The sequence below is a fragment of the Miscanthus floridulus genome, chromosome 7 (genome assembly GCF_019320115.1).
Source record: "Miscanthus floridulus cultivar M001 chromosome 7, ASM1932011v1, whole genome shotgun sequence".
NCBI lineage: Eukaryota > Viridiplantae > Streptophyta > Magnoliopsida > Poales > Poaceae > Miscanthus > Miscanthus floridulus.
This window is the reverse complement of record NC_089586.1, coordinates 134029468-134048665: the sequence shown is the minus strand read 5'-3', so window position 1 is coordinate 134048665 and position 19198 is coordinate 134029468. Positions and strand designations below refer to the sequence as shown.

General features: G+C 47.9%; 2 protein-coding genes and 2 pseudogenes across 2 annotated transcripts; 3 read left to right on the top strand and 1 right to left on the bottom strand.

Moving 5' to 3' along the window:
• Nucleotides 1-1484: 1484 nt before the first annotated feature.
• Nucleotides 1485-3753, top strand: LOC136464899 (uncharacterized). The gene is made up of 5 exons (XM_066463848.1): nucleotides 1485-1957; nucleotides 2036-2239; nucleotides 2864-2947; nucleotides 3053-3175; nucleotides 3254-3753. The coding sequence occupies exons 1-5, from the start codon at nucleotides 1721-1723 to the stop codon at nucleotides 3389-3391; spliced, it is 786 nt and encodes a 261-aa protein (XP_066319945.1). The 5' UTR covers nucleotides 1485-1720; the 3' UTR covers nucleotides 3392-3753.
• Nucleotides 3754-9190: 5437 nt separating this feature from the next.
• On the top strand, nucleotides 9191-12897 carry LOC136468084 (uncharacterized; annotated as a pseudogene).
• Nucleotides 12568-14910, top strand: LOC136468085 (large ribosomal RNA subunit accumulation protein YCED homolog 1, chloroplastic-like; annotated as a pseudogene).
• Nucleotides 14911-15017: 107 nt separating this feature from the next.
• LOC136468083 (zinc finger CCCH domain-containing protein 19-like) lies at nucleotides 15018-18440 on the bottom strand. The gene is made up of 3 exons (XM_066466949.1): nucleotides 18008-18440; nucleotides 17362-17472; nucleotides 15018-17244 (listed from the first exon to the last, which is right to left on the bottom strand). Exons 1-3 carry the CDS (start codon nucleotides 18104-18106, stop codon nucleotides 15373-15375), a joined length of 2082 nt encoding a protein of 693 aa, XP_066323046.1. The 5' UTR covers nucleotides 18107-18440; the 3' UTR covers nucleotides 15018-15372.
• Between the last annotated feature and the right edge of the window lie 758 nt (nucleotides 18441-19198).

The following is a 19198-nucleotide window of genomic DNA, read 5'->3' as shown; positions in this document are numbered from 1 at the left end:
ATCAAAGTAGCTAAAGTTTGACCAAGTTTATAGCAAATAGTATTAATAGTTATGTCTCCAAATAAATTTATTATAGAAATATATTCTATGACTAATCTAATGATACTAATTTTGCATCAGGAATATTAGTATTTTTTATATAATTTTGGTCAAAGTTCAAACTGATTGACTTATTAGGAAGCGAGAATTGCATTTTGTGAAGGAGTACATTAACGCTGAATGCAATCATGCTCGTTATGTCTCTTTTTTTTCATTGGGCTCGTCAACTGAGGCAGGAACTAACTAAAAAAAACTGCGGCAGCAACTGCCCAACAAGTGTCCGTGTTTGGGCCGTATGGATAGCAGAAGAAGCAAACGAATGGACCAGACCAACTGGTTAGGGATAGCAGAGTGTTTTAACAGGTTCTCATTTCAACCGGAATATACTGAACTGGAATAAACTGAACTGGAATACAACAGGTTCTTATTTCAACTTGAATATATTGAACTGGAATACAACATGTTCTCATTATCTTCTCATGTTATTACTAGAAACCAAACACGGAATCAAGCATTGATAAGATCCACCCAACGACAAATTCCACACTACATTCTTATCCAGAATGAAGATTGTACAAAATTTTGAGGACCCACCATGTTAAAGCACAGATCTTACTCCACCTGCTACTTATCAGGAACAGAGAGAGATTCCATGAACAGACTCTCCCAGTTCATAAGCCTGAGACAAATTTAAATCGAACGAATTGTGTATAGCACGACCGCACGAACAAAACCACATAGCAACCACCGAATCGACATCACCAACGAGCACGGAGCGAGCCGCCGCCTCGACAGCAAACGCTTATCAGCATCGTCGCATCGAATCCGGAGACTCATCAGATCGAGTCGCACTAACCCACCTAAATCTAGACCCCAGTGGATTCAAACCCGCGCGGAAGGCGGCCTAAACGGCGGGGGCCGCAAGAGCAGGGACAAGGCAAAGGTGCGAGCGACTTGTAGTTACCTCCGCGCTGAGCCACGGGAACCCGAAGAAGCCGCAGCGGCGTTGTGGCGGGGCCGCGAGCCGCCGGTGGCCTCGAGCTCAACGGCGTCGACGCCTCGCGTGCCGCGGTTCCCAAGCGCTGCTCCGGGCCGTAGGGTTTCTCCTTGACTAGCGGCGGCGGAAACCCTAACGGGCGGTCTCGCGAGAAGAGAACAGAGGGAGGATCGGTATGGGGAAAATGAGATGCGCTGGGGGGACTCGGAGAATAGAAGACGGCATGCTTCGAAACGTTTTTCGGTGTAACCAGTGGCATTTGTGGGTAATTACCCACCAACTCTACGAGGAGGTTCAAAAGAGAGGGTTCTGGAGCAGCAAAAGAGGTGCTCAAAAAGTCCACCTCTATCTGCACTATAGCTTTATGGAGTTTTAAAGTTGAGATGTTTGACCGGATTTTTTTTTGATGAAGTTACTGGAGTTAGAGTGGAGCCAATCAACGCCTGGGGAGTGGAGTGGAGCCGCAACCGGCAACGGCATCGGCAACCCCCAACGCCAACGGCTCTCTCCTTGTCTCTCCCCAATCGGCGGAACGGAAGGATCGCAACCAATTCGATTCAATTTCAAATCCAAATCGCAAGGCCTGACGACTGACGACTCCTCCTTCCTCTCTCCTCTACCCGGAAGCCTGCCCGCATCGGATCGCATCGCGCCGGAGCCTGCCGCCGTGCCGTCACCGAAGCCATGGGACCCACGCCGCCGCACACGGAGGATACTAGGGTTACGCAGCTCCCGCTCCCCGGCGGCGCCGAGGAGTACGTGCGCGACTCCATCCACGCCTCCCTGGGTCTCCCCGTCTCCGATCGCTCCCTCCGCCTCAAGCTCCTCGCCTCCGAGGACCAGCGCCACCGCCTCCAGGACCACGTCTTCTCGCTCGAGGAGGACCTCCGCGCAGCCCAGCGCCGCATCGACCTCCTCAAGGTACACAAGTCACAACGGACTCTCTCTGCTCTCCCCCGTTCGCTCTTGATTCGTCATCCACTTCCTCTCCTTCCCCAGGCCGAGGCCGCCATGAACGCCACCGGCCTCCGCCGCTGCGTCGAGGAAAAGGAGGCCATGGCCGCCGCGTACGCCGACCTCTCCGACAAGAGCAGCAAGGAGTGCCGGCTCTACGAGCGGGACCTCGAGCGCGCCATGGAGTCCTGCGACGACCTCGCCAGGGAGAACGACGACCTCCGCGCACGCCTAAACCAGAACGCAGATGTCAGTTTCCTCCTCTCTTTTTTCCCCTTCCTGATTCCTGATTTCCTAACTACTGGTGCTCTGCTTAAGATCCGTGCTTTCCACTGTCTGGTGGTATTCAAAATATAGATATACATGAAACCGCAAGTTTTGCCTTGTGTGGAGATTACATTTACATCACAAATCCATTCCAATCCAATCACACTAGTATCTACTGTAATTTCGTCACCGTATTCAAAATAGATATAGATGGAACCGCGAGTTTTGCCTTGTATGGAGATTACTTTTACATTACAAATCCAATCCAATCACACTAGTATCTACTGTAATTTCGTCTTTGGGCAGGGTTTTCGGTTTAGGTTTCTATAAACAGGGATGTCCTTAATCCTCCAAAGGTGTCATTTTGCATGAACGTGAAGCGCGATCCCATTTGTCAACCTTCACAAGTTTTTGCTAGTCACAATAAATTTGCGTAATACAGTAATAGATTGTTGCAATTCCTTCAAGTTTGTACTGCACATGCGTTTGTAAATAGGTAACGTAATACGCCAACATCAGATTTGTTTTACTAGATTCCTCTCACCAGTACTATTATTATGTGTTTGCCTTTGGCTTTGACCTGATCAATGCCAACATGTTATGCAGTTGGCAGCATTGATGGCTCAAGTGCAAGAACTACAGAAGGAAAAGGAGATTCTGAAGATGAATCTTGATACAGCGGAGGCGGAGGTATATCAAAGGCACTCATGTCCTTGAGATTCTTGTGTTTTTACATGACTGGTTAGCTATTGATGACAGGCAAATCAATTGTTTTCTTGATTGCTGTTCTTGAAGGTTGTCACGCTAAGTGAGGACAACAGGGCTCTTGATGAAGAGATCAAAAGGCTGCTGGGTTTGCTGGAGAAGGAGCGACAACGCCGGTCCGAAAGAAAGAAATCTGCCAGTACATCCACCAAGGTAAATTGACAAATTCTGTCGCGGGCTAAGAGGAAGCAAAGTGTGATGGGATGATGTGATGAATGATTTTTGTTACAGAACAAGCGCAAGTCGTCTAGCTTGAGGGATGGCAGCCCCGCTGGCCGAGCTCTTGATTTTGGCTGTGCAGATTCTTCAAGGCATCCACTGTCCCCATTGCCCCACAACTCCCCAGACTACAGGGCGCACAAGAAGTGAAGGCAACAACCAACCCACCGTTCAGAGCATTTCCGGATTTACTTGTGCGCAACGCGAGTGTTGCATCGTGCCGCTGATGATCTGATTCAAATCTGGTCCCCGCTAATTTTCTATCTTTCCTGTTTTCGGTAGCTGTGATGTTTTTAGACCAGGAGCAAGTTTATCCTGCTTCACTTGCATTCTATTCCATTGGCTAGAGGTTGCTGTTGTGTTTGTGGTGGTTCTGGAGGAAATGAAAAGGCCCATGGTCTGCTTATGGCTTGATGTATCATGTATGATATGAAAGCAGCTTCTCCATTTCACTTGGAGCGAACATGGTTCACCTAAATGCTGCACCTCTACTTTTTGGGAAGAAAAGAAAACGCTGGTGGGTGGAAGTGGAATATAGCCATGGTTCTTATCATATACTATATCATATATTAGTATAGAGTATGAAAATCAGAGAATGGAGAGAGAACAATCTGGCATGTGAGAAATTGTTTGCAAGGCCTTCTCCCCGATCGTTTGGGCTTGTTTGGCTGATAAGCCATGGCTGAAAGTACCGTCGGATGATTTGGTGTGAGAGAAAAATACTGTTCGTTGGCTGAAAAAGTACGGCTTAATTGGGGCAGTGTAATTCGTGTGATGATTTGTTGTGTCAGAGGTTGCTGTACCCTTTCTTGAGCTGAGCTGTGCTAGTAGTATTTAATTGATTTCAAAGATTGATCTATAATCCTAGAACTCTCCCAAATGGTTCTTGTGCTTGCCTCCTCTAACTCTCCCAAATGTTTCTTGTGCTTGCCTCCTCTTCCTCTCCAAAATGGAAATCTTTGCCTAAGCACTGATGGTTATTGTCTAATAGACTTAGCATCGTCTAATAGACTTAGCATCTTAATAGGCATAACACGGGACACAGAGCGAGCAAGACGAACCAAACAGTATTATTGTATGTTTTAATACACATGGTTAGTTGTCTAAAATAGTTGTGGTTGGCTAACAACTAGTTGAAAGCTTATTTAAAAAATTAGACTAATTTTTAGCTAGCTAGTGATTATCCCTTATCCAAATAGGCCCTAACCCTCATGTCTAAATACGCTGGAGCTAATGTTGACTAATCTTCAGGAGTAGCTGCTCCCTCCATGTCCGTTATTTTTTAGCTATAAAATATTTATAAAACATGGTCAATATATAATTTTATAAAACTACATTTCAAAATGAATCTATTTACATCATTTTTATATTTTCAAACTCAATTCAAAAGAATTTATTTGTAGTCAAAGTTTAAAATGTTTGACTTAACAACCTCAAAACGACTTTCTTTAGGAATATGGAGAGAGTAGCTACCCCTTATACAAACATGCCCTTATTCTCTTGTGTTTTTTCTTCGAAAAATTATAGTAGTTCAGAAAAAATGGGGGAAAAAAACACGAATCTTAATGCAACACAGACTTGACCAGGGTTCAAAATTTCGGTGAAATTTCGGCCGAATTTCGCAAAATTTGGTAATTTCGATGGTGGCCGAAAGAAGAATCCGAAATTTTGTAATACACTAATACATGTGTTATATAACTCTAGACTCATCTTTTTCTATTGTTTATATTGCTTATTCTTCTATTCGATAGATGTGTAGTCATAAATCGTACTAACATTTATTTAGATCTATTTTTTTTTAGAAAAAACATACTTCATATGCTAGTTTCTAAAAAAAATCGCCGAAATTTGGGCTAAATTTCGCGAAATTCGGTAATTTCGGTGGTGATCGAAAATTTTGCAATATACCGAAATTAAAAATCTTGGACGCACTTGCTCCGGCAGACTCCTTCATTCTCCCTGGGATATTTAACTTAATGCCATCCTTACGGATGGCACCTCTCCAATTGCCAGCTTTAGAATGGAACCTACAAAATTGCCATACAAAGCAGTGAACCTCCTGTGTTTTTGCCACTTTTGATGATGTGGCGTGCCATGTGAGCTTGCCAGCACGACAACGCCCATAGGAGCCCTAACTTAGCACGGGAAAAGACCGTTTTGCCCCTGCCTCCTTCTGCCTTTGTGGCCCCAGCGTTCAACGCCGATCTCCGTTCTCTTCCCCGCTGGTCTCCATTCTCTCCCTGTCGCACCAGCGTCCACACGCCGCTCCCCGCTGTTGACTCGCTCGTCGCGGTGTCAGCTCGCCCTCGCCCTCGCCCTCGTCGGCGCCGGCGCCCGCGACCGACGTGGAGGTACGCCAGCCCGTGCGCCACGCCCACACATGCGCGTAGCTAGGCCACCTACTCCAGCTCCAGAAAGCCGACGCCAGCTCGGGGGATGGAAGAGCGTCTGGTCCAGGAAGTACTGGTTCATGTACTCGTACACCAGCAGCTGCCGCCCCGCGCCCTCGGCCTAGAACCCGTGGAGCTTCACCAGGTTCACGTCGTGGACGTTGCCGATCACGACGATCTCCGCCAGGAACTCGCGTTGTCCCTGCGTGCCTAGCCCGTTCATCCGCTTCACCGCCACGGTGCTCTGGTTAGGGAGCTCGCCGCGGAACACGGAGCTGATCTGCCACTTGAAGCCATCCGTCGCTGCGTCGCGACGTCCTGGTCGGCAGGCCGGGATGAACACGTTCTCGTCGAGGTCCTCGACGTCAAATGGGGCGGAGGACGCAGCCGCGCCGACGATAGCATGGCCGGCAGCTTGAACCAGCTGCTGCTGCTCTTCTTGACGAGCTGCGGGCTGCGGCCGGCGCCTCGTGAGCCACTGCGTGGCTATGGTGTAGAGCAGGTGGTTGCAGTCGTTGGCCAGCGTGGCCCTGAAACATTCGGCTGGCGGCGGCACCGGTCCGTACAGACATGGGCCGCCTGACGCCGGCGGTGGTGATGGCGCTACTCGTCGTCCTGGCGGCCGTGTCCGGGCTCCCGGCGATCAACGTGACGACGATGGCGTTCGAGGACGCGTACGCGCCGCTGTTCGCCACGGCAACATGCCAACATCCTCCGCTCTGCCGACCATGGCACCGATGATTGTTTCACCAGTAGACAAACTACTTTTACTCCCGGTTCGCAACCCCCTTTAGTCCCGGTTTTGGAACCGGGAGCACGAATCCGGGACTAAAGGGCCCCTCCTTTAGTCCCGGTTTCGCGCCCGGGACTAAAGTTCCACCTTTAGTCCCGGTTGGTAATACCAACCGGGGCTAAAGAGGCCTCCCGGCCTGACCACGTAAACCGGTCCTTTAGTCCCGGTTGATAATACCAACCGGGACTAAAGATTTTTTTTCTTTTTTTTTTTCTATTTCTATTTTCACGCTGCTACTAGGTTTTTTTGTTTGTATTTCTATTTTCCTTTTTTTTCTATTTTCACGCTGCTACCGAACTAAAGGTTTTCTTTTTTTTTGTTTCTATTTCTATTTTCTTTTTTTTCTTTTTTTAATTGATGATTCGTTTTGGTTTTTGAATACGCATTCTACGCTACTAGTATATACGTACATTTATAATGTTCAACATTTTGTATAAACTATAGTACGAAGGACCTTTAGTTAAGGATCAGCGGTACAATCCTATAGAGCAGATCCTGTTCAAGTTCGTGCTGCATGGTTCGAGAGCTGAGCTTTTAAGTTAGCTTTCACTCTTCTGAGCAAGCGAGGTGGTGCTAATAGATGGGACTGGCCAGCAATTCCAGCATATTGCGTATTGGGCCGGCCCATCGAAGCTCCTATAAACACCCGGGACTAAAAGACCTTTAGTCCCGACTGATAATACCAACCAGGACTAAAAGTATATCTTTAGTCCCGGCTCGTAATACCAGCCCGACTAATTGATTTCCTACGTACGTAGCAGCTAGCTAGCAGAGAGTTTTGGTCCCGGCTAATGTACTGACACGTACTGACACGTACTAGCTAGCTAATGTAGCAGCTACTGACACGTACTGACATGTACTAGCTAGCTAATGTAGCAGCTACTGCTGGATACTGAGGCCTTGTTTAGATGACCCCCAAATTCCAAGTTTTTTCACTCTCTCTCCATCACATCAATTTTTAGCCGCTTGTATGGAGCATTAAATGTAGGTAAAAAAATAACTAATTGTACAGTTTAGTTGGAAATCACGAGATGAATCTTTTGAGCCTAGTTGGTCCACGATTGGACAATATTTGCCAAATAAGACGAAAGTGGTACTATTCATCGAGTTGCAAAAAGTTGCAATCTAAACATGGCCTGACTTGAATACGTAAAAGTTTCTGAAAGAAAACATGAACTGTCCAATGCTTCTGCTGGATACTGACTTGAATGAGATTCCATCTACCCTGCGTATAATTATGAGATCATAGAGGCAGCAGCAGGCTACGTAACCTTTAGTCCCGGCCGGGACTAAAGGTCTTCTAGTCTTGGATGGAGCCTCCAGCCGGGAGTAGACTTTTACTCCCGGTTGGAGGGACCAACCAGGAGTAAAAGTTAACCTTTAGTCCCGGTTGGTAGCTTCAACTGGGACTAAAGGTCCCCTGTAGCAAAAGCCTGCCGAGTAGCCATTGGACAGGGACCTTTAGTTCCGGTTGAAGCTACAAACCGGGACTAAAGGTCTCTTTAGTCCCGGACGCGAGAAATACCGGGACTAAAGCCAAATTTCAAGACAGGATCAAAGATCGTTTCTCTGCTAGTGTTTGTTTCCAACTTTTCATGCACGCATTTGTCTAACGCATTCATCAATAAACAATTCGATTGCTGGATTGCTGGTCGATCATATTCGAAAACATCTATCCGATGAGCGAGCAATTATTAATCTGATTGATGAACGAGATTGCATTTGCGGTGGATTAATTTGTTGTAGGGTCTGGTTTCATCTCCTCGTCCATGTATCTACCAGCACGGCTTCTTCAGCGCGTCCATGAAGCTTCCCTCCAACTACATGCTTCCTGCCTGCAGGCATCCACCGGCGACGCGTTCGAGAAGCGGCACAACAAGTTGGACTTCGAGTTCCTGGGCAACATTCGGGGCAAGCCATGGCGGGTGCATGCAGACCAACGTGTACGGCAACAGCTGCGTCGGCCGGGGCCGGGAGGAGCGGTACGTGCTGCCGTTCGACCCCACCAGGGAGTTCCTATGGACGGCCGCCGTCGTGTCCTTCTACGTGGACGACGGAGCGAGGTGCACTGGTCGGACGCCATGGGCAGGGACTTCCCGTCCAAGCCCATGTCCGTGTACACGCCACTGCGTGGGACACCTCCACCTGGGGCTGGGGGAGAGAGGGGCTCTCGGCTGCGAGTGGGTTTGACCAAAGGAGCGACCGGCGCTGGGCCACAAGACAGAAGGAGGCGGGAGCAAAACCGTCTTTTCCTATGCAAGTTAGGACTCCCACTGACCTGCCGCTCTGGCACGCTCGCGTGGCGTGCTACGGCAGTAAGGGTGTGTTTAGGTGGAGAGTTTTTTTTTTATCATATCGGATGTGTTGGAAAGACGTCGGAAGAAGTTTTTGGATACTAATAAAAAAACAAATTACATAACCCATCAGAAAACTGCGAGACAAATCCAATGATACTAACTAATCGGGCATTAGCACATATGGGTACCGTAGCACTTAAGGCTTTTTATGGACTAATTAGGCTTAAAAGATTCGTCTCGCGATTTTACCGAGAACTGTACAATTAGTTTTTTTCCGTCTACATTTAGTAGTCCATGTATGTGTCCAAACATGCTCTTTTACTGTAGGAGGCAAAAAAAAAAAAAAAAAATGGAAACTAAACACGCCCTAAAAATGGCAAAAACTGTTTTAATGATAATTGTGTATGTTCCATTTTAAAGCTGGAGGTGCCATCCATAAGAACGGCAACAAGTAAAATATCCTCCGCCGCATTCGTCAAAGCAAACCCTAGCCAATGGACGCCGACGCCGCCGCCGTTTACAAGCGCAAGCGACCCGATGAGTCCGACCCCGGCGCCGGGGAGCTCGACCTCTCCACCGCCGACGCTGTCGAGGTGCTCGACCTCCGCGCCGCCAAACGCCTCCTGCTGGCCTTCGAGCGCCGCCTCCGAGACAACCTCGAGGCGCGCATGAAGTACCCCGACGACCCCGCCCGCTTCGCCGACTCGGAGATCGCGCTCCACGCCGAGACCGACCGCCTCCGCCTCCTCGCCGGTGCGCCCGAGCTCTTCCTCGACCTCGTCCCCATCGGCCTCGCCTGCTCCCTTGCCTCCCTCCTCACCCACGACAATGTCGACCTCGCAGCCGCCGCCGCATCCCTCCTCACCGACTCCGAGGACCCCTCCGACCTCGCCGCCGTACAGCCCTCGCCGACGCGCTCGACCTCCTCGTCCACAACCTCTCCCGCTTCGCCGAGACTGACTCCGACGAGGCTGAGGCCGTCCACAACACCCTCGCCGTCCTCAAGAACCTCCTCGACCTCCGCCCCAACCTCGCCGACAAAGTCTGCGACGGAACCAAGCTCCTACGATGGCTCCTCTCGCGCCTCAAGGCACGCGAGTTCGACGCCAACAAGCAGTACGCCTCCGAGATCCTCGCCATCCTCCTGCAGAACAGCCCCGCCAATCAGAAGCGCCTCGGCCAGATCAACGGAGTCGACGCCCTGCTTCAGGCGGTTGCTATGTACAAATCCAGGGACCCAAAGACCTCCGACGAGGAGGAGATGCTCGAGAACCTCTTCGACTGTCTCTGCTGCGTGCTCATGCCCCTGGAGAACAAGGAGAGGTTTGTCAAGGCTGAAGGCGTTGAGCTCATGATCATCATTATGAAACAGAAGAAGCTGGCATACAGCTCCGTGATCCGCACGCTCGATTTTGCCATGACCAAGTTCCCGCCTGCGTGCGAGCGTTTTGTTGATGTGCTTGGCCTTAAGACTGCTTTTGCGGCCTTCATGGGTAAGGCAAGTAAACCTTCCTCCTTACCCTTTCCCCAGTCTTTTCTGACATTTCAGATGATCCAGTATATTCGTTCCATTTACTCTCCTATGCTATGTGCTATGTAATAGGCCTAACTTCATCGGCCACTTATTAATCTATCTGCTTCCTGAAATGAGTCTGTTATTAACTTAAAATTCTGCCACAGATTCCTGTGAACAAGAAAAACAAGAAAGAGAGTTATCAGGAGGAGCTAGAAGAGCGTATCGTTTCACTTATTGCTTCATTGTTTGGTAAGCAGGCAAGTCCACTCTAGTGTGTGTCACTTCATATTATTATTCTGTGTTGACCAGATGTGTTCTCCATGGTAATTTTTATTCTAAGTCCCGTTGCTGCATATATGAGCCTGACTTTGAAGAATGAACATCAATGTATTTATTCTTTTTCTATCAGTTGAAAAATCCCTAGGTATTCTACAAATATGTTAGTCAAACAAACTAATTTCGTAGGGGAAACTGTGGATTACCCTGTATAGAAATATTTGGTCTCAATACCTTATGGTAATTAACTAGAAAGCCAGCAATGGCAAAGTGAATGCCATTAGGGGCATATGCTCTTGTGCCTTCAAACTTCAGATGCACATTGAGATTCATGCAATATAGGAATTTTAGAAACATTTTTTTTGTCTATCTTTTGCAGTGCACGAATCTCAATGCACATAACGGTGTAAACCACAAGAGCACATGCCCTTTAGGTAATAAAACTGCCTTCAGCTGCTCATCATGTAAGAGCTTTAAGTTAACTGTATATATTGATTTCACCAAGTAATACATGATACCTGTGTAACAGTATCTTCAGGAAGAATCCATTGCACATGTGGATCCAATAGTTTCTCAAATAATTGATAGAATGCCACAATTATTCTTGCATGACATGTGATAGCTTCTCACAAGTTCAGTTGCTCATCATGTAAGACCAACCCAACATCTCTTTGGCCCATACTGTATTTTAGTAGTACCTGGTTGCGATTAAGTGCTTTCTTTCTGTGATTCAGTTGTTTTATGTATTTTGTCATGTTTGGTTATTTTATACCTGTCTTTAGGTGGTATTACCAAAGGCTCACGAAGGATGAGGCTACTAGGAAAATTTGTTGAGAATGAATGTGAAAAGATAGACCGTCTGATGGAGTTCTACACAAGGTATATCTGCTGTGGAGAAAGAGGATTGCCTTACCTTTTCGGCTACTTCATTTCTTGATTGCATGGTCACTTGTGTTGTACAGGTATTCGGACAGAGTGAAAGAAGAGACTGAAAGACTTGATAGCCTTGATTTGGAAGATTTAGAGGTGCCTTTTTATGCCTTGTTTCTTTGATCTCCATCTCCATTTCGGGCAAACAATGAATTTTTTGAACATGTTCCTATTTCTCCCAGATGGACGATGATGAGCGGTATAACCGAAAACTTGAAGCTGGGCTTTACACACTGCAGGTATTGGCATAATGAATTTGTAGTGTTGTATCCGATATAGTTTCCTCAGCCAGTGTTGGTTTGGGTTCTTGTTTACCTTACGATGTTTCTGAACTAAGTCTGTGTATGTTTCAGTTAATTGCGCATATTCTGGGACACATCTGGCACTCTGGGTTAGTAATATTTGTTTTGTTTTCTGTGTTACCTCGCTTTGTCGTGCATAGTTGGATTTCAATTCTAAAGTCATCGTCTTTCTTATGGCATGTCACTGATTTTCAGGAATTCCCAGATGAGAGCAAGAGTAGAAATGCTTCTTAAACAAAACAAACTTACGAAGCAAGATGTGAAGGACATACTTGAGGTGTACCATTCATCTCCATATGTTTGCCGTTTTAGTTTGCTTCCGCTTTAGTTTGATTGGTGCTGCTGCTCTGTAGTATTATCTACTATTATGTATGGTCCATAATTTGTATTGTTGTTGACCTTTTCTATGTGGCTTGGTGGTAACCTCGGTGAGAGGGGATGGCATTAAGAGCAATGACTATGATGGAGGCGTAACATCTATTGGTTTTGCATTGCAGGAGTATCATGACAACATTGGGGACTTGGATGGACCTGAAGAGAAGGAAAGAGCACAAGCGCGGACCAAGGAAATTATTGCGGCGTTGTGATGTGCAAGGTGGCCTGGGGTGTAGTTGGTTGTGGAGCAAGACTAAGTCTGGTAGATATTTTGCAAGGGTTTTAGGAGGAGACTATGCTGAGCGATTTTATATTGCAGTCAACAAGTGTAACTTACTACTGGGTTGTAGATGATGGATGGCAGAAACAAGAGGGCAGTGCTTGCTTCTAATGCACTCCCTCCGTTTTCAAATTATAAGTCGTTCCAGCTTTTCTAGATACATAGCTTTTGGAATGGAGGGAGTAGCGCAGTATTCAGTTCAGTTTTATTCTATTCTTGTGTAGACTAGCTAGTTATTTGCTCACGGGTTGTTCTGCATTTGTAGTCAGGAACAAAGGAAAACATTGTGGGAGGAAATGCAAGGTACGCTGCTATGGATATATGCTATTTGTAGGATTTGGATATGGCAGTTCCGAGAAACTGTCATGTATTTGGTGGTGACGACTCTTTGACCTTTTCTTGTTGTAGAAAAAAGGCTTGTCCATGCTAAGGTTCTTTGTACACGGAGTTTTCGCTCACTTTGAACTAAATGATGAATAACAATGAATGATTATATTTAGGGATGAAAGTGGACTATCCCGCGAACCTACGTATAGGCTTAATTCGCTTAATTTTGTGGCTTCTGGTTGCAGGTTAGCACATTTGCATCCCTAGTTATATCGCGTCAATGAACGTAGAAATATGAATTACTGCCATTACACAACATTTTTGTTTCGCTTTGAGCTTTTTTTTCCTTTCATTTCTTGGTTAGTTGTTTTTTTTTAATTATCTTTTGGTTTGTTTGCTTGGGGTGCCTATGAAGCCGAAAGAGCAGAAGCGCGGCTTGTTGACGTCTCCAGCCTAGCCTAGCGCGCCACGCCATCATGTACTATCCTCAGCCTGCCGTCTCCGTGGCGGCGGCGGTTGCCCTCCGCCCCTCGCTCCCCGCCCTCCGCAGCCACTCTCACTCCCATTCCCCAAGAGCGTCATCCCTTCTCCACTGCCGCCGCTCCTCCGCGCCGCCTCCATGGGGAGGACGCCCATCGCCGCCGTCTCCGACGACTTCTTTTGGACGCTGCTGAACTGGAACCGGAATCGGAATCCGACGACGACGGACTTCCTTCTCCATGGGAGGGCGCGCTCGTGTACAGCCGCGACGCCGCCGTCCACCACCTCGAGTACGCCACCACGCTGGAGCGCCTCGGCCTCGGGGACCTCTCCTCCCCCGACTCCCGCGCGCGCGCCGCCAACCTGGGGCTGGGGCTGGCTGGAGGGGGACAGGACAGCACTGCCGCTCAGTCTCAGACCCCCGTCCTCGTCTCCCTCGACGTCACCAGGCGCCGCGGCCGCCTGCGCCTGGACGGCATCGTGCGCACCGTCATCACCCTCGGCTGCTTCAGGTGCCGTGCCATCAGTCTCAATCTCTTCCTTCTTCGCCACACAAGACTACTCTACCTGTGCTTTGCAAATTGCAATCACTCTCTATCTGTCTAGTTGATGAATGCCACCCACACTACTTTCCCATTTAGTAATTTCCTATCTACAAATTACAAAATATGCTCCAATCCTGTCCTGTGAGAAGCAATTTCCTTGTGAGAATAAAACAATCCCTTTGTCATACCATGGTCTAACTTCACGTCACATTTTCCCAACACACAATAAACAACCTGCCTTTCAGGGAAACAAAGCACTCACTCAATCCTCTGTCCCAGAAAGGGCACAATTCTTCTCTTTTTTTGTAGTAAAAGTTTAGCTCCCCAACAGAGGCAGCAAATCATCATACGAGTGTTTAAACTGCACATGTCATGCATTTGTCAAATATATTATATATATGAGAAGCAGACAGAGTGAAATTCTTTATCATGGTCATCGCACCAGTTTGTTTTACACTTCTAAGTACACACAAGCCACACTGACACTGAATCATATGCACCCCCAGTGGTAACTAGTACTAACTAACGTAAGATGTCATGCTTGGCTCTCTTCTTTGCTCAGGTGTGCTGAGCCAGCTCCTGAAGGCATATTTGCGAATTTTTCCCTGTTGTTGACAGAAGACCCAGTAGAGGAACCAGACGTAGTTGACCTCGGCACGATTTTTGAAGAGGACATCACTAAGGGTGCTTCGCTAGCTGGCACCGACTGGGATGACCGGCTGCACTTCCCAGCCACTGACAAGGAAATCGATATATCCAAGCAGATCCGGGACATCATTCACCTGGAGATCACGTTGGATGCAGTCTGCAGCCCCAATTGCAAGGGCCTATGCCTTACCTGCGGCGCAAACCTCAACACCAGCAGCTGCACATGCAGCAAAGACAAGCCGAAGGAGCCCAAGGACGTGAAGGGACGAGGGCCTCTCAAAGAGTTGTTGAAACCCATGCAAAAAAGATGATGCAGATACCACAAAGTTTGTAGAACTAGCGCCACCTGGCCAACTTCATCCCATGCTACTGGCTCCAGTGTTGTCGGAGTTGAAATGGAGACATGAAGTTTTTCCTTTCCAACTGTTCAATGCCACTACATATGAGATACTTCTGGGATCTTTGAAGTATAGGAAGGCATCCATGCCTACCAGCAAATAGATATCGAATAACTGTACATCTGGAGGCAAGGGTGTAGAATGAATGTATTGTAGATGTATTCTCTACCAGCAATATATTTTCATCTTACGCATCAATCAAAAAAGCAAATACAGATATACAGTATGAAATCTGTTAGGTCTCATGTCAACTAAAAATACAACACAGCACGTGCAGGAGCCTACTCTAGAGAGGAGCCCCGGCACATTTGCGTGAGTACAGACAGACAGGTCGGTGGCTGCCTCTCCTTGGTTTGGTTGTTACAACAAGCGAGCTCTCCGATGAAGGAGCTCATTTTTTCAACAATGTCCATTCTTCTATCTCTGTTCTCCCAACTATATATTAGTCTATGTCTTTTGCGCAGTGAACTAAAAAGTACCTCGCGCCAAAAGAGATGAACACCTTGTGAGAACCACTGACACCTCTTCTTGTTGCTTGGGCCTCCTCGTACAACAACTTGCTTATCCGGCTCGTTCAGGAGATCATCACGCTCACTTTTCGAGCGAAGTCATCGTCCTCATCCTCTAGATCGTCGTCGTCGTCGTCTTGGTACTCCTGGTAGTCATTCTCCTCCTCAGCGTTGACGTCCACCGCCTCATAGTCATAGTCTTCCGCTGCTGCCTCTCCGTCTTGATGCTCCTCCAGCTCTTGGGCTGCTGCAGCTTCATCATCATAGTCTTCTGCTGCTGCCTCTGCGTCTTGATACTCGTCCAGCTCTTGGGCCGCTGCAGCTTCATCGGCGTTGTCTTCTGCTGCTGCCTCTGCATCTTGATACTCGTCTAGCTCTTGGGCCGCTGCAGCTTCATCGGCATTGTCGTCGTACGCCACATCATCTTCAGGATGGAAGGCTTCCTCTTCCTCCTCTTCTTCTCCAATGCCCTCCATGTTCTCCCCAACCGTGTCATTTGCCACAGTTTGGAATTCTTCTTCCGCTCCTGCAGTGTAGTTATCTGCTTCCTGTATGATGCCAGGCTGGGCAGCGGGGATTTCAGAAGTTGTCTCTCTTTTTCTCTTCAGTATGGCACTCAGGGGCTTTGGACCTTCAAACGGAGCAGCCTCCCTGCTCGAAACTATTTCTGAAGTCACATGAGAAGAGCCTAAGCCCTTGACGATGGCATCTTCTCCTGACCTGCCAACATCTTTCTTTGCCTTCAACTCTGCAAGGCTCTTTGGACCAGCAAAGTTCAGTGATTCAGTATCCTCACTGCTATTTTCCTTCACCGCCAAATCTTTTGCACTGTTACCCGGTATCTCCTCAGCTGATCTAGCCTTTAGCCTTTCATGAAGCCTCCCTCGAAGGTCTGAGGGTTTTGGTGGTGACAATCTGGCTCTAGAACCTCTATCCCACTCCTCTGAACGTGACCCAAGCCTGTCAAACGATGTCTCCCCAGGTAGCCTTATTCTATCACGCAGTCGAGACCTTGAGAGGCCATCCTGCTGTTCACCTCGCCGACGATGTTGGTCATTGCGCTCATCCTCAAGATGAGTGTCATGCTTACCAGGGGCTTCAGTTGATCCTGAATTATTATTGAGCTTTCTTTGTTTCAGTAGCCTATGGCGCAGATCCGAACTGCTGGCAGCCACAGCGGGGATATGTTCTCTCTGGGAAATCCTTTTCTCTGATGAAGACCTCTCTGCCGAATTTCTGTATGACCTTTCTGATTCATATCCACCATGTGTTTGCCTCGTCATCCCTCCAGTACCATTAGCACGATGGTTGTAAGTGGTATGGTTTCCCTTGAATGACTGTTGAGCGTCGTCGTCAGCAGCACCGACAATCACGCCAGAACCAGCGGATGGTTCTCTCACAAATTCGCCCACCTCCATACCATTGTCAGTTAAGCCATCCTGGACTGAAGGCCGAGGCTGGTAACACTTTGGTGCACCAGGCTGTGCATAAGAATTACTGTGATTCTGATAAACTCTTGATCGATGATCGGCCCTACTCATCGTCAGACTTTGCTTGTGATGAAGCAGTTTACCATCATGAGCGCTGGCCTTTGGCTTGTCAACTACGCCTACCGCAGGCGTGCTCTGCTGGGACGAAGAGTTGGGTTTTGTCCAGGAGTTCTTCAACAGAGGATGAAGATTAGGCTGCAAGGCAGGGGTGAAGACCTTGGCCGGCGGCTGTGGAGCAGGGTTTCCTGCAGACTGGGGCGCATGCAGGAAGGTACACCTGTCCCCTTTTGTGCACATGCCCTTCTGAAAGTAATAACATGGAACACCCTGCTTGGCAATGGCAGGAACAGATCCATGGGGTTGAGCTGGAACAGAAGCTGAAGCTTGGGGTACAGACTGTTGAGCTGGACCTGGAGTTGTTGGTGCTCCGGCCAGGTTGTCTAATGGCTGAAAAAAAACACACGAGTAGAGTAAAGCAAAGCATCACGCTTGTGTTACTTAGAATGTACTGTAATAATCATGGCATTAATTTGTGTTTGGATGTGTAGAGGGCGGAGGGCGCACCGGGTGCCTGAAGGAGCATTTAGGATTGGCGCAGTTGCCATGGAACCAATACCAGCAGTCCCTGGGATTCATCCTGGCAGCATCGCTGTGACGGTACTCGCATTCACTTCCCTGCATGCAGTGCAGGAGATTATGATTCCAACATGTGAGCGAGGTGAGTCCAACTCAAGCTCAACTAACTTAAGTGTAACCTACTGTATGTAGAAATTAAAATTACAGTGCCATGGATATGGATCTGGAAATGATGCAGCAGGGGGGGTATGTATTATCAGGTGATGGTAGAAAATGGAATAAAGCTTGAACGTTGAAAGGAACGATCTATGTTATGCATGCGGCCTTGGAAGCGAAGAGTAAGCAACGGATTAAAGAGATCTATAGTAGGAGATTCGGAAAGGCCGAAGAAAAGTAAGGTGGTGATCCAGATCGAAGGCTAGGGTAGGCTATGCATCTAGAGGAGGCGAAGAGAGATGCCATGGCATCTATAAGACTATAATTGAAGGGAGCGAGCAACATGTATGGCAGAAGAATCCAAGAAAGAGCAGATTAACCTTTAATTTGCTGTATGCAGTAGTAAGTAAGAGAAGAAAGGAAATCAAATGAAGAAGAAGATAAAAGGGGCCGGGGAAGTAGCAGGAGTAGGTGGTACCTTTTTGCAGGTCAACGGGGAGGCGAGGAAGTAGATGCAGTCGGTGCTCCGGCGGCGGCGTGCCTCCTCCTCGTCGGGCCGCGCGGCGGCGGAATCCATAGCTGAAGCCAGGCAAAGAGCTAGGCAACGGCGGCGGCGGCAAGATTTATTAGTCTGAAGTGTAGAGGCGGAGGCGGAGGAGCAGAGCAGGCCCCGAGTGAGTATTTGGCGATCGATGCGCTTTGTTTGGGATGGGATAGATCTGCTTGGGTTGTTTGTGGTTGTGGTTGAGGAGAGGAGAGGAGAGTATTTCTTTTCTTGAGCATCAGCAGCTGCTGCTTCCTCCTGAACAGCTCTCAGTCTCAGCTCAAGTGGGAGGGACGCCAGGGTAGACGAGGGGCTCGGGTTCCCCCAGTCTGCTAACTGCTGGCCTACGAGTACTCCTAGCCAAGCTAGCCAAGCTCTCTCTCCCTCCTCTGCTCAACCAAGTGCCGTGTCGTCTTGTGTGGTCGCTCGTAGATGATGGCTAGGAGGAGTGGAGTAAAAAGCACAGTAGATCTGGCTCTGCCACCTGTGTGTCTGTGTAATCCATGTGTAAGCGCGTGTTCAGTTCCAAAAATACTTCCAAAAAAGTGTTACAGTACCCGTCATATCGAATCTTGCGATACGTGTATGGAGCAGTAAATATAGACGAAAAAAAAACTAATTGCACAGTTTGGTTGGAAATCGCGAGACGAACGTTTTGAGCCTAATTAGTCCATGATTGAACACTATTTACCAAATAAAAACAAAAGTACTACGATACCCAAATTCCAACTTTCCCTCCAACTCCTCTCCGAAAAGAAAGTTTAATAGTAGAAACTGTGCACAGATTCCAAACGCACATGTGTTTCGCCCCTGCTCTGCCTCAGTTGGGTGCATGGGAGTGAGCGCCAGAATGAACATGAACCAGATGGCAAGAGATGAAACATTCCATGTGCACACACACGCACACGGCACACCATGCGTTTCTTTGGTTGCTCGCCCAATTTTGCTATGCCCCAGTCCAACCATATATATATATATATATGTTTTCTTATACAGGAGAGGAAAAAACGAACCCAAACCATTGCACGCCCAGTTTCACTCACATACATACATGCGACGCAGCCATCGCAAGAAAAGATGTCTTCCTTCAATGATTCTGTTTATTTATGGAGAAACAAGCTCCGC